The sequence below is a fragment of the Thunnus thynnus genome, chromosome 17, assembly GCF_963924715.1.
Source record: "Thunnus thynnus chromosome 17, fThuThy2.1, whole genome shotgun sequence".
NCBI classification, from domain to species: Eukaryota; Metazoa; Chordata; class Actinopteri; order Scombriformes; family Scombridae; genus Thunnus; species Thunnus thynnus.
Window position 1 is genome coordinate 15543552 of NC_089533.1, and position 13817 is coordinate 15557368.

The following is a 13817-nucleotide window of genomic DNA, read 5'->3' on the forward strand; positions in this document are numbered from 1 at the left end:
TAGCCTGCGTCCACGTCATGTGACTGTCAAGTTTCTGTCTGAAAAAAAAAAAAAAGGCTGTTATTCCTTTTATTCTCAGTGGAAAATGCAATATTTTAAGATAGTTTCTATATTAAGATGCATGTTGATAATATTTCTAGGGAGGAATGTTCATTAATCTTCATTCAGTGAATGTATATGATTATTTTGTCAGTTATTATGAAGATTCTTTCAGGCGTTCTATTGTTGCTATGGTGGTTGCTATGGGCGTTGCTATTGCTGACACCACGTAGTTGCATGTTGTTTGAATCATTGTCTTTATGTTTTGTAGTTATCTGAACTGTTATTTGTATTATTTATTCATTATTTATTTATTTTATTATTATCTAAATGTTAGATGATGTTCTTTTAATAAAAAATGTAGATTTTACAGCGCCCCGGGCATGAAATAAATTTGAAATCCAGAATTTGAAGCTTTGTGATTGGCCGATCGGAGGACCCGTCTGGAAGTATTTTCCTCACTGTCACCATGTTAAGGTTTTCTTGAATGATATCTTTAACATTTTTCAACACAAAAACAACAAAGTTTCCTTGATAACTCAACAATACTATAGGTTAATGTTAAAGCCATCAGTTTTAATAATTTCTCCTTCGATCTGAGGAATAAAGGTTTTTTTTGTCAGTTTTTGATAATGTAGGGCTACAGAAGAGCATTGTGTTGTGGGCGGACTTGGCGCATTTGATTACTGTTTTGGCTTGTCTGCCGTCGGTGGGCTTCATTCCATTTCAAATTGCTGCTGCCTGAATCCAAACGCCACTATCTCTGTTAACAAAAGGTGTTTTATAGCCTGTGATTGTACAATGTGAAGTTGCTCATTTAATTTTATATTTCCAAGAATGTGTGGCTGAGGATATTTAATATGAAATCATCTTTCTCAAAACATAGTCTTCCTCTATTAATATTGAGTTACGTCATCCAATAAAGCACTCCCAACATTTTTAGCACCATGATCCATGGCTGTGCTGTGTGTGTCAGTGCATTTTATGTTGCAGAAGGAGATTGAATGTCTCTAAAATCTTAAGGTCAGACTTCCCTCTTGACCTTGTGTGTTGTGTGTTGTGTGTGTGTGTGTGTGTGTGTGTTTGTGTGATACCATGACCATATAAACGAGATGAAGACAGTGTTATCAAACTGGACTTTACATTTCACATCCTTCATTTAATCCGTGCACTTGTCACTTTCATATATTTCATCAAACTGCGTTCAACCTCCACTGTTACATAATTTATTTATTTATGCACATGTCACTTCTAATTTTTGCTTTTGTTACCTTCATATATTTCATACACTTCATTTCTTTGTCCATAGCGCAGTCCATATTTACTTTTTACAATCAAAATTCCATTTCAAGTTTTATATCCCATTCCAAAACTATTACTCTTCCATTCTGTAAATAGATTTTAAAATTTCAATTTAACATTAATATCACTTTGTTTATTTCATTATTATTATTCTTACCTTACTTTTGTCTATTTTTATACTCCTGTGTTGCGTTTCTGGGAGAAAACGCCAGACACATCCTTTGTATGCTTGCATTAGCTAATAAAACAGATTGACTGTATGTCATGCTGACATGAAATCCCAAAACCAAGAATCATAAAGATACAAAAAATTTCCAGGGTTGTGTAAATAGTAACCTATGCATGCATCGGTATTTGACAACCTGGAAATGAGACCGGAAAATTTTGTGATGGAGCTAAACCAAATACATCATTGGGAAGGCCTCAAACTGGCGAGTAACATATGTCAGTGTAAGATTCGACATGGCTTCTCCTTTGAAATATTGACCTTTGAACCTTGACCTCAGTGCGTGTTTGAAGGCTCATAATTCAGCAACAAAAGGGGCTTCAGACATGGAACCAACTGTTATAGAGAGCTCTTTACCTCAGCTATCATGTGAATATAGTCAACAACTGGGGATGCTGTCAGATATGAGTAAAATATGGTTAAAATTGATTTTCACCCATTGAACAATTAGTTACACAAATGTGTTTACCATCCCTTTAAAATCTTCTCAGTTTATTCTCAATTCAGTATTTACAACTTTCAATTCTAGGAAAAACTAATATTTTTATAAAACACTAATATTTTTTAAAAAAAATCTATAAATCCCTATAGCTGCACCATGTAGCTTGATGCAAATCAGCAATACAGTTGTAGTTCTTCTGGTTTGCAAAATAGGGTTGTAAATATGGTCGTGAAAAGATATGTCTACTGAATATATGAAATATCTAGTACAGAATAAATCAAGTATCTACTACAGCAGACCTAGTAATTACACTGCATCTAGATGATCTATGTTAATAAAAAATAAAGATGAAAACTGACAAAAAAACTCCCTTTATTTCCCAGAATCAAAGGTGAAATAATTAAAACTGATAGCCTTAACATTATCCTATCATACTGTTGAGTTATCAAGGAAACTTTTGTGTTTTTGTGTTAAGAAATGTTGAAGATATCATTAAAAGAAAACTTTAACACAGTGACAGTGAGGAAAATACTTTCGGGCGGCGGATCCTCTGGTCAGCCAAACAAAAAGCTTCAACTTCTGAAATTTCATTTCATGCTCAAGGCACTAAAATCTATGTTTTGTTGAAAGAACATCATCAAACAGTTACATAAAATAACACAAATAACATAACAGCTCAGATAACTACACAACGTAAAGATAATGATTCAAACAACATGTAGCCCTAACTACGTGGTTTCAGCGATAGCAATGTCCGTAGCAACCACCATAGCAACGAAAGAAATCCTTAAAAAATCTTTATAATAGCTGACAAACTAAACATCATATACATTCACTGAAGGAAGATTATGAAAATAAAATGCACATTTCTCGCTGGAGATATTGTCAAAATGCATTTTCATGTGGAAACTATCTTAAGATATTGCATTTTCCACTGAGAATTAGTAGAAAAGAATAGGCCAAAAAAAAAAGGGCATCTCACAATGTTAGAGTCGTTATTGTGAAACTAATACGTTCTGTGCTTTGGACCAACGTAGCTATTACACATTTTGACATGAGACTGGGTTGTAACTTCACATCCTTCAGCAGAGGTCACGTCAGTCTGTCATCAGCACCTGCTGACACATCCAGCCACATCAGCACACTGTTATTTAAAAAGAAGCATTCAGTAGTTTGCCAGAAATGGACAGAATTGAGCAAATACAGCAAGCAGAGAAAAAACAGAAGCACCTACAAAATATATCATGATGCCAATTATCCTGATTTGACCCTAGACTGCGATTACAGGCTTGAAAGTGAGATATTAAAAGCCATCTTCTGAAGTAACTGTTGAGTCACTGGTATTGATCCGTGGCTTTAAAAAATCCCATAAATATAGTATACTGTGGTCATTTTGTGCTAAGCGATGGTGAAAGTCTTAATGTACCTTTAACTTATTTTGGCAGTTTTATTCCTTTGATTCCCTCTTTTCTACTGTTTCACACTCCATACATCACCTTCCTCTCTCATAGTGTACGTGCCGTTATTCCATCATCAAGGGCAGAGGTTTTCAAAGTCTGGCACTTTCGCTCCCCAACACCCCCTATCTACCGTTACCCATGGGGCTGGTTTCAAATAGTGATAATTTAGTTTCTGAGTATGAGTAATGTCATAAAAATATTGATAGTGCAAGATGAAAAACAGATAATACATTCATGGATTTTGTCATTCCTATTATTATTCTTTGTTCTTTGTCTTACTTTGATTTGGGGGATAATCATGCTCTCAGTTCAGGAAGTATAACCTTGCCATGGATTTAGTGAGTTATCTGTGTGCTACAACTTGAGCCCTGTTTTTTTAGCCAATATTTATATATTTGTTGTTGGCAAATTGGCACCATTAAAAGAATGCCAAATTAGTTATTAGCAGTTGCTCTTTGCAGTGTACCCATGGGCGCGCAGACAACTATCACTGGATTACTTTGATACTGAAAAAAACATAGAAACATGATGGTTCTCAGACAAGTTCTGAAGCGTCTTTTTTCTATGATTTCTAAACAGATTTATGGATATTTATTCGCGATATTGAGATAATGACATCCTCGGGATGTGTAAGTCAATTGAGTTGTAGTTCAAAGAAGGAGTATGAGTTTTGACGCAAGTTGAAGCTCATGTCTTTCTATCCTAGCCATCTCTATTGATTCAATTAGGTCAACCTGTGGTTACACTTTGTATGCAGCAACATCTTGATTTATAATATATTCAGAATCAATCATTTTTACTTCTTATGCAGGTATTTACTATGACCTAGTGGTCATAGCTGGATCCCTTGTGCTCACATACACAAAGAACACAGCTTTTCACATTATATTCATGCAGTGTAAAACACAAATGCTTATGTAGGAAAGGGGGTTGTACTAAACTAAAGCTGAACAGATATTTTTCACAGCAGACATTTCGTCATTTCAAACATTATTCATTGCTGCACTGCCATTATTTGTCATTATTACTTCCATCTGGGATCTCCTGTAATGACAAGTCAAAATGCATTATTTGGAAATATTCAACATTTGCTGGATTTATTCAGAAAACTAAACAAAGAAAGCTTTGACAGGGATGTAAAGAAAGATCATGCTCATCAAATCCAAAATATGAAGAAGCCTATCTTCCTCTCATGTTTACTGTCAAGATGTCACTAACTCCAAATTTTAACTACAACCATAATCTCTAAATATGAAATCTACCCCAGTTTCTGCTCTCTGTTGTTGTGTGACTCCTGTGCAAGGACAGCGAGTCTTCACAGGGTAAGAAGGAACACACATGCACAGTTACCCCTCCCATTCCACATGCCTCCTCAGGGCCTGATATTTGTCAGGTTGTGTGACAGTCTAGAAGTATCTACCCATCCATCAAATGTAGAGAGAAGAGAGGGAGATCAGGTGAGTTTCTGTCAAAAAAAAAAAGACTGAAAGCTAGGCACATATGGAATCTGCTACAGCATCTGTCAGGCCCAGTATATCAGCTGTGGTTTAGTAGCAGTGAAAAGAACAGAAAATAAAGAAAATTGTAGCAAATCCTGTTTTTTTTAGCACGTAAGAGAGCTTCTTGGCTCTTACATTTTTTAGTAAATTGGTGGTTTTCAGTGGTTCATTCAGTTGGGAGAAGAGAGCCACAATATGCTGAAGGCGGCACAACGTGTTGCCCATAAATACATCTCCATTTCTCCTTCAGTGCCCACTCTGTGGCTCCCTCCTCTTCACCACTCCTTCTCAAGGTTTTCTTTTCTTTTCTGTGATTTGGCTTTTGGGGGTGGGGCAGAACATGGAGACGTGATTTCAGTAAGTGGATAAGGAATTTTATATATTTTTTGGACACTGTATATCACAAAAACGTGATTTTTTTTAAAAGCAGAGGTAGTAACTTACTGAAATAAAACCTTGGCTCACCCTTCCTGACAACTTTTCTTATTGTGCCATTGGTGTTGGTGGCTCTTTTCCTGTTTTTGTTTGTTTTTTATTATTTTTTGTCCTTTTTCCTTTTCTCCTTTAGTCTCCTGTGTTTTTTTTACCCCCTCTTTTCCCTGTCTTCTCGATCTGTTCTCCCTTCCTTATCATTCTTTTACCCTGCTGCTTTTAACCTCCCACCCCTCCTCTCTCGTCTCCCAGGGTGTTGGCTTTAGCTGATTTGAGTGGCCCTGCTTGCTTTGATTAATTGGATGAGTTTTGTCTCCGTGCCAGACTCCTCTCCTCTCCTCTCCTTTCCTCTCCTCATCCAGTGGCTAAAACAAACAGAATTTTAATGGCAGTGGTGCATTGATGAGAGGAAAACTGTGGGTGTGTCAGTAAACACTTTGCAGGTCACACTTTAGTCAACATGAAGAGCTGTAGACATTTTCCAGTATGTTATTGATGTTTTAAATGTATGTTGAAACCATGCAAAAAATATCAGATGTCAGAAATTTTAATTATATGACTTTGCATGTACATACAACTACATATGTAACATGACATTATGTGAGTAACTAATGATTGTTTTCATTATTGATTCAATTTATTCGTTAAATATGTTTATAGTGTCACAAAACAGAGAAGAGCATCAACTCCACACATCTGAGAAGCTGAAAGTTTTGAGAATGTATATTTTATCTTGAAAAATGACTTAAATTAACTTTATTTAATTATCAAAATTGTTCATTTTCTGTCAGTCGGCTAATCAGTTAAACGACTAATTGTTTTAGTCCCAGTGAGATTTATCCATCAGTAGTACAGTTTTTCATCGATTTCACATGTGGTGCTGTGTCTCATTTGTCTTTTGGCTGTGCTCTCCCAAAACCTGACTCCAGGGGTGCTTTTCATTTAGCTAATTTCTGCTTCCTCGTGTCCTCTCTCCCCTGTCCTGAGGGGAACAGGAAAGTGATCTCCCTCTGCCATCATCAAGGATCTTCCAGTCCCTTAAAGGGGACCTATTATGCCTTTCCTTATTTTCATTCATATTTATAATGTTACAATGTTAATATTAAACGTGGCCAAAGTATTAAATAATGAGGTAAACATATGTAGAAGTAATCCCTGTGAGCAAAAAGCACTGGCTTCAGACTGCTCTGAATGCTTGGTTTCCAACGGTTTTTCTGCTTTCAGCCAAAGCTGCCATCGGCTTGTGACGGGTTTCTTTCTATGGTCATCTGCTCCACACACGCCATTTACCTGTTGGAAGTTTGCTGGTTGTCTGCAGCTCTTCATCAAACATCATCATCACTGTGGCTGTTTCTGCTTGTACTATTCCTCCATGCATTTTTTCTAACTGATAGATAACAAATAGCTCCAAATATCACCATAAGTTGTTGTGTTGGCTGGTTTTTAGCGTTGCTGATGAAACTCTGCTGATTCAGTGAGGAACATGTTTCATTTCCTATAAGTTCTTCACATTAAAATTCTCTCATTATTTATTCATTTAAAAGCTGTTAATATGAAGCAGTAAAGCAGGAAATTTGGGGTTTTCATCGGTGGCAACTTAACATGATTTTGATACGGCTGGCCCTTTGGCCAGTCAAAACAGAGTGGACTCATCAGGAGGGGGCCTTAAAGAGACAGGAGTCAAAACTGCCTGTTAGAAACAGAGACTGAACCAAGTGGCTGCATAAAAGGCCAGTATAAGATATATAAGTAGTTTTTTGAACTGTGAATCATGCAAAGCTACTCTAGGGGAGTCCCAGAATAAAAATGTGGGGCTGGAAATGAGCATAATAGGTCCCCTTTAAATGCACCTCAGAGGAGACGAGGAGAACGGAGAGAGAAGGTTCCTGGAGGAGCTTAGAGCAAGGAACCACAGATGTATCCTCTGCTGAAGTTTTTTAGCGGACGGCAACACACCTTTGATCAAATGTGTTCATTGATTGGTCAGCTGATCTGATGGGACAGTAAACAGTCGGACTGTTGTTGTAATACAGCAGATCAGGAAAACTACCTGTGGAACAGAAATGACGGCACCAACAGCAGCTTTTCATATTCATGAAATAAAAATTATTGAATCATGGATCAATCATAAAAAACCTCACGTAACTTTGTTTTTTCATAAGCCAATAGGCGTCTCCTTTCTTCTTTTCTGTTTCAAGTATGTCTCAGCTACCTCAGAAAAATATGACGTCACACAGCTGCATGCCTCCTATAAAATCATCCTGAGCCTGAAAAGGATTTCAGACTTTAACAAACTAAATGAGCAATCATTTATTTAAACATATTCTGCAGGTTACAGCTGTTTTTATTTCTCCTTTACATAAGTTCTGTTCTTTCAGCAATTTAATGGATTTAAATTGTCTATTTGTGTCTTATTCTGTGACAGCCAGACGCTGCTGTAGAAGTATAATCAAAAAATTGAAGCAGTTATCAGGAGTTTTCGTTCCAGCTATCACTATGTAGAAATTATTAAGTAGCAGTTTAAAGTGTCAATTATTTGTATGCCTACATGAATTTTAAGTTTAAACTTTAGAGATTAAACTGTTTAATAATTTCTACACAGTGATAGCTGACTTCTTCATATTTGACAGTTGAGGTGATGTGCGTCATGAGTAGTTGCCATCTTCTCAAAATGACGCTGCAGTGAGCGAGGACGTCCCGTTTGGTGAATGAAATTCCTCCATCCTCTTGCATCCTCACCGGGAGGAGCTGAAACGCAAGTGAGGGAAGCGAGGAGATATGTTACCCAAATGAAAAGCACCGCAGGAAAATTTGGAACCATCCCTCTCTGCTCACCCTTTCCGACCTCCACAATGTTTTAATCCGTCCTTCAGGCTTTGATGACAACAACAACCCATTCCATCTCCATGGCTCTGTCTCCCCACTCCTTTGTCTCCTCTCTCCTCTCTCCTCTATCATCACTTTCTCCCGTCTGTGTCATCATTCCCATTTTCTCTCTCCATCTTTGCCATTCTGCTGTCTTTAAGTGAATCCCACTTCAAAAGCTTGTCTCTGAAAGGTCGTCTGCAGCCTCTACAGACCCCCCGTGGCTCTTCATCTTTCTTCTTTTTTGTTGCTCTTTTTTCTGCTTCCCTTTTTTTCTTGTTTTTATTTGATCTGCTGTGCTACTAGCACAGCCATGGCAGAAGCAACACACACACACACACACAAACACACACACACACACACACTCACAATGACACACAAAACCCGTTGTAGCACAGCCAAATGAATGGCTGGCTGGGAAAGTCAAATGCTCTGTTATTCCATCCCAGCAAATACAATCACTGGAGAAGCAGTGCCAACCAGAGAGCCCCAAGGGGTGCCGAGGCTTTCTCAGAAATGTGGACAATCACACAGGCTAACTGCTCTGTTGTTTCCCTCCGTCCCTCCCTCTTCCATTACAGGCCATTTTTATCAACTGGCTGAAAGCCTGAAAAGCCACAGAGACTGTGTGTATGTGCGTGTATGTGTGGGTATGACTTAAGTTACTTTCAGGGACACACACCAGACATAACACCAATTGATTGGGGACGGCTTGTGCAATTGGGGACAAAAGCAATATCCCCCATTGGTAAAATGCTGATTTTTAGGTCAGTGATTGAGGTTACGGTTAGGTTAAGGTTAGGGTAAGGGTTAGGGTTAGGCAAGTAGTGGTTATGGTGAGGGTACGTCTCTTGGAAATTAATATAAGTCTATGTAAATACAACAAAAGCATCTTAAGTAAACCTGTGTGTGTGTGGTTCAGGTATTCCTCATGTTGTGGAGATGTTAATCTGTTTACACAGTCATGTGAGGACTTGCGTCCCTTATGGGGACAAAAAGCAAGTCTTCTTAACGTAAATCATAACTTTGGGGTGAAGACTTGGTTTAAAGTTAAGGTAAGTTTAGGGTTATATTATGGTTAGGGTAAGGGTTAGGATTAGGCATGTGGTGGTTATGGTTAAGGTTAGGATAAGCTGCCAGGAAATGAATGTAAGTCAATGTAATGTCCTCTTAAGTGATGGAAACACGACTGTGTGTGTGTGCAAACAGCATGTTTGTGCATGGGGGTGTGTGTGTGGGCATGTGTGCTTGTTGTTGTCATCTGTCTGTTTGATAATGCTGACCAGGGATGATGGACTCTATGCAATGTGGACGAATAAACAGCCACAATAACTCAGTAACAACATGAGGCCTCATTCAGTGAAATAACTGCATGATGAATGACTTCCGCTGTGTTGGGACTTTGGACTCCTTGTTCTTGTGATCACTGGAGCTTAACAGCTACTTTGTAGTGTGATTATGTCCTGCATATTATGTTGCCTCGGTGGGGGAAGGACGGCTTGTTATATGTACAGTATATACAATATGTATGTTTATTTTTTAGGATCCGATAAAGCACATAAATAATGTAATACATGACAATCACAGTCTGGTAAAAGACAGAAATTAAGTAAACAGATATGAATTAATTACAAACACAACAAAAAAGCAGAACAATATCGGAGCTGTAAATATAAATGAGTGAAATGATTAAACAAGAATTCTTGCCTCTCAGGCATTTTTGTTGATTGATAGCTTTGCATTTCGAGATTTATGAAATTAGTTTAAGTGGTTTATCACAAACAAAAGGTGTCAACCTACTTTCAGCACATCAATTTAAAGTTACACTAATTCATATTTTTATATGAAGAATGAGTTAAATGATCATCAACTCTGTCGTCCCCCTCAGCTCTACAGAACTTTTAATGACTAGTTCATTGTTTTGTTCTAGCTGTGCCCAACTTTACTGTTTTGGTTCAGCAGCACTGAGCAAATAAGCTCTGATAAACTAACTGTATGAATGCTAATGTTGCTCTGTGTCCTCTAGATGTATAAGTATATAGCTGTTTGCTAACACATTAGCCATATCAACTTTATGAAATGATAATGTGTCTGTTATGTTTACAGCTTGTTGCACTGCCCCCAAGTGGACAATAACCCACCCAGTAGTACAGATTTTCTACTATACTACTATTTTTCCACTATTTGAAGTAGCGGACTAACTGTTGTTCCTCTTTTTTTCTCCTTTTTCTGCCTTTACCACCTCACAATATATAGTCAGCTGCAGTGTGCCCCTTGTGGAGGTTAGAGTTAAATACAGCTGAAATGTTGATGGGCTCCTCTCCTCAAGGCTTATGTGTTCTGAAGTAACCCATTAATCATGTTGCCATAGTGGGGGTGAGTGAGTGAGTGGGGTGCGGGTAAGACAGAGAGAGGCCAGGGCTGCCAGGCCTGAGAGCGACTCAGTCTGTCAGCCACAGCCTTGCATAATGAGGCCTAATGGATCGGGGGAGCATGGACATACCTGTCCAGTCTACTCACATTAGGATGAATAGAGAGCTGCGAGGCTGTTCTCTTCTGTCCTATGTACTGTGTGTGTGAATGTGCAAAGAGAGTGTGCACGTGGACCATGTGGGGGAACTCTGAGGGTATTTAATCATATTGCTGATTTGCACTGCAGTGTGTTTCTCATCCTCCCTCCTTGCATCAGTGTTTCACACCGGTGTTTCTTTTGTTATTAACAGTGTACTGCTTCTGTGTCTTTGTCTCTCCCAGGCTGTGAGCCCTGTGTAGGGTGGTGATGAGCAGTCAGGGCAGCAGCAGCAGGGGAAGTGGCCAGCATGCTGACACTCCTCCCCCTCGACATGCCCCTGGACCGAAGCTGCAGGTGCAGCGCTCCCTTTCTCGTGACACCATCACCATCCACTTCTCTGCTCTGGGGAAGGAGGAGGATGATGAGGAAGAGGAGCTCTATGGGGTACCCGAGGGACCTGCTGGAGTTAAATCTGGGCTGGAGGGTGCAGGAGGTGTAGATGTTTCAGGGGGTGACAATCAGTCTGTTGTCACGGGCTTGGAGGCAGACGAGGAGCTGCTGTTTGAATCCGCTGGTGTGGAGACCTCCTCTGGAGCTGCTGTGCTCTCTATTTCATCCACTACCCTGTCTGTGCAGCCTTCAGACGCTCAACCACACACACCCTCTCCTGCCATGACTATCATCCCCACCTCCCACCTGAGCTCCACCCCTCCTGCCAGCTCCTCCTGGCCCTATGACCGCCCCTCAAACCCCAATCCCCCGTCCACAAGCTCCAGCTCCTCCTCCCCTTGCAAGTCTGCAGCGCTGTCATCCTCCAAGCCTTTCCTCAGCCTGGTCCGGTCCCTGTCCAATGACGTTGAGTCTCGAGAAACCACACCTCCGCCTACTACTGTCACACCACCGCATGCACGCCACAGACACTTAATGAAATCTTTTGTTAAATCTCTGTCCACGGACACTTCAAAGGCCGAACATACAGAAGGGCCTCTTCATCATCATCTCCATCATCCTCTTCCTCAGCAGCAGCAAGTGCAGCCAACCCAACGGCATCCCCCTCGTAACATGCAGCTCTTCAAACAGTTCTCGCAGCCTCGCTTATCCTCCAGCCCCGTCATCGTCAGTCAAACAGGTGGAGACTCCAAAACAGCCCCCTCCTCCCCCATCATGTCTCCGGATGGAAGGTCCTTCTTCAAGGTTCAAGAGGTGGAGGCCAAGATAGAAGACACCAAGCGGCGGCTGTCAGAGGTGATGTCAGACCCCCTCCAGCTTTTTAGTAAGATCATGGGGGATGAGTCTGGTACGGGAGCTGCGGGAAGTGCCACTCATCGTGCCAAATTGCTGTCCTCCAGTGCGTCAGAGCTCAGTGGAGTGACAGCGGTGAATGGACACGCAGAAGGTAACAACTACAGTATCAAGGAGGAGGAGGGCACAGAAGGGGAAGAAGAGGAAGAAACCCCCACTGGCACAGGCCCTGACTCTGTGTTTTTCTCCTTCCCATCACTGACACCAACTCCAGTTCTCACCCAGGCCTCCTCATCCACTCTGGCCAAGTCTCCATCTCTCACTCTGGGCCGTTGCTCTATGTCGGCCCTGGTAGCTCGACAGGAAGACGAGGACTTCTGTGAACTGTACAGTGAAGACTTTGATTTATGTACTGATACAGAGACACCAGATGGGGATCGCCCCAGTTCCCGGCAGCCCCATACTGGTAGCACTGGTTTGTGTAGTGAACTCGATACGGAGGAGGATGAGAGAGCAGAGGAAGAGTTGGAGACTGTGCCTGTGACTGGCCTCATCTTCTTGACACAGTTGGTGTACTGGTATTTGGTCCTTCCAGTGCCACCATATGTATGTGCGGTGGTACATGGGATAGTAGCTGGGTTTATGTTGGCCATGCTGGTCCTTTGGATGTCCTCTCCTCGGCGCTCCGTGCTGGGGACAGGAAGAGGGAGGCGAAGGATAGAGCCCTGGAATGTGGCCCAGTTGGATATTAAAGAACCAGGAATATTGAAGGTGAGACAAAGCACAACATGAATGACCAAGTTTGAGCCTTTTGGATCTGGCTCTCAAAGATATTGGGTTTATTTGCATGTGGTCTTGTTTCACTGCCCTTAATGGTCTCACTCTGTTGTAACAATTATATATTTAAGCTGCATGCTATGTGTTGATTTACACTGCCAATAATCAAGATAACCCATTTTAGATTTAACCTTGCAGATTTTACACGTGTAGTTGATAGCATCTGCATGATGTATGGCTATTGCACTGCATTTATCTAACACTGCCTTGGAGAAAACACTTTCTAAGTGAGGAGGCTACATAGTGCACAGAATACTAAATGTCTAAAAATGTGGGAATTCTAGTTGTGTTTGTTTACAATCAGAAGCTAAATTCCAGGAGGAAAGACTGTTATCCCCTAAGAGATTTTGTTTTGTATCTTACTGTTGGACTATGTGTTCTTTGCTTTATCATTTTAACATCCTTACACACTAGGCCAAACACTGAAATTTCCCCAGTTGTTTTCAATTGAATTGGCTTTGCTCACATAGCCTCCTTGGGGACTGATAAGGCAGGAGTTGGGATGAGAATTAAACTCAATACAGACTCATGGGGACCAGCAACAACATATTGAAGTTCTATTACACTTTTTCTCCAGTGATGGCTACAGTCTGGCTTTGAACCAAACAATCAGATGAGAGAGCCACCACATTTTCCCCCTGTTCTTAGTTAAGCTCACTCAGTGCTGCAGAAACATGGAAACTGCAGAGATGTTTATCAGTTGGAGGGAGTTATGTAAGCTTATCTGTGTGCTCCTTAGTGGGTACCAAGCTGTTGAACAGGAGAGCCTCATGGCTAGAGGGCACAGCTGTTCCGAAAGGGGAGTTCTGCGGACATGCAGAACATGATATACTCATACGAATGATAAACCCTAAAGCACACAACTGCGGAGTAACAACAGTGGGGACAAATCTCTTCTTTTTCTTTCTCTTCATCTTCATCTGCCTTTGAGGATCAACAAAAAGTCAGTTTTTCATGTGCC

General features: G+C 40.5%; 1 protein-coding gene across 6 annotated transcripts in view; it reads left to right on the top strand.

Moving 5' to 3' along the window:
* The window catches only part of tex2 (testis expressed 2), a 35008-nt gene that overhangs the window by 9404 nt on the left and 11787 nt on the right, over nt 1-13817 (top strand). For 5 of the 6 annotated variants that reach the window (XR_010932138.1, XM_067616051.1, XM_067616049.1 and 2 more), the window contains one exon: nt 11020-12790. Coding sequence is in view for 5 of the 6 variants with exons in the window: in XM_067616051.1 (XP_067472152.1) it covers nt 11045-12790 (1746 nt within the window). In the remaining variant the exon portion in view is untranslated. Of the gene's footprint in view, nt 1-978; nt 1063-11019; nt 12791-13817 lie in introns of those variants that run through there. The other variant, XM_067616052.1, reaches the window with a different exon arrangement.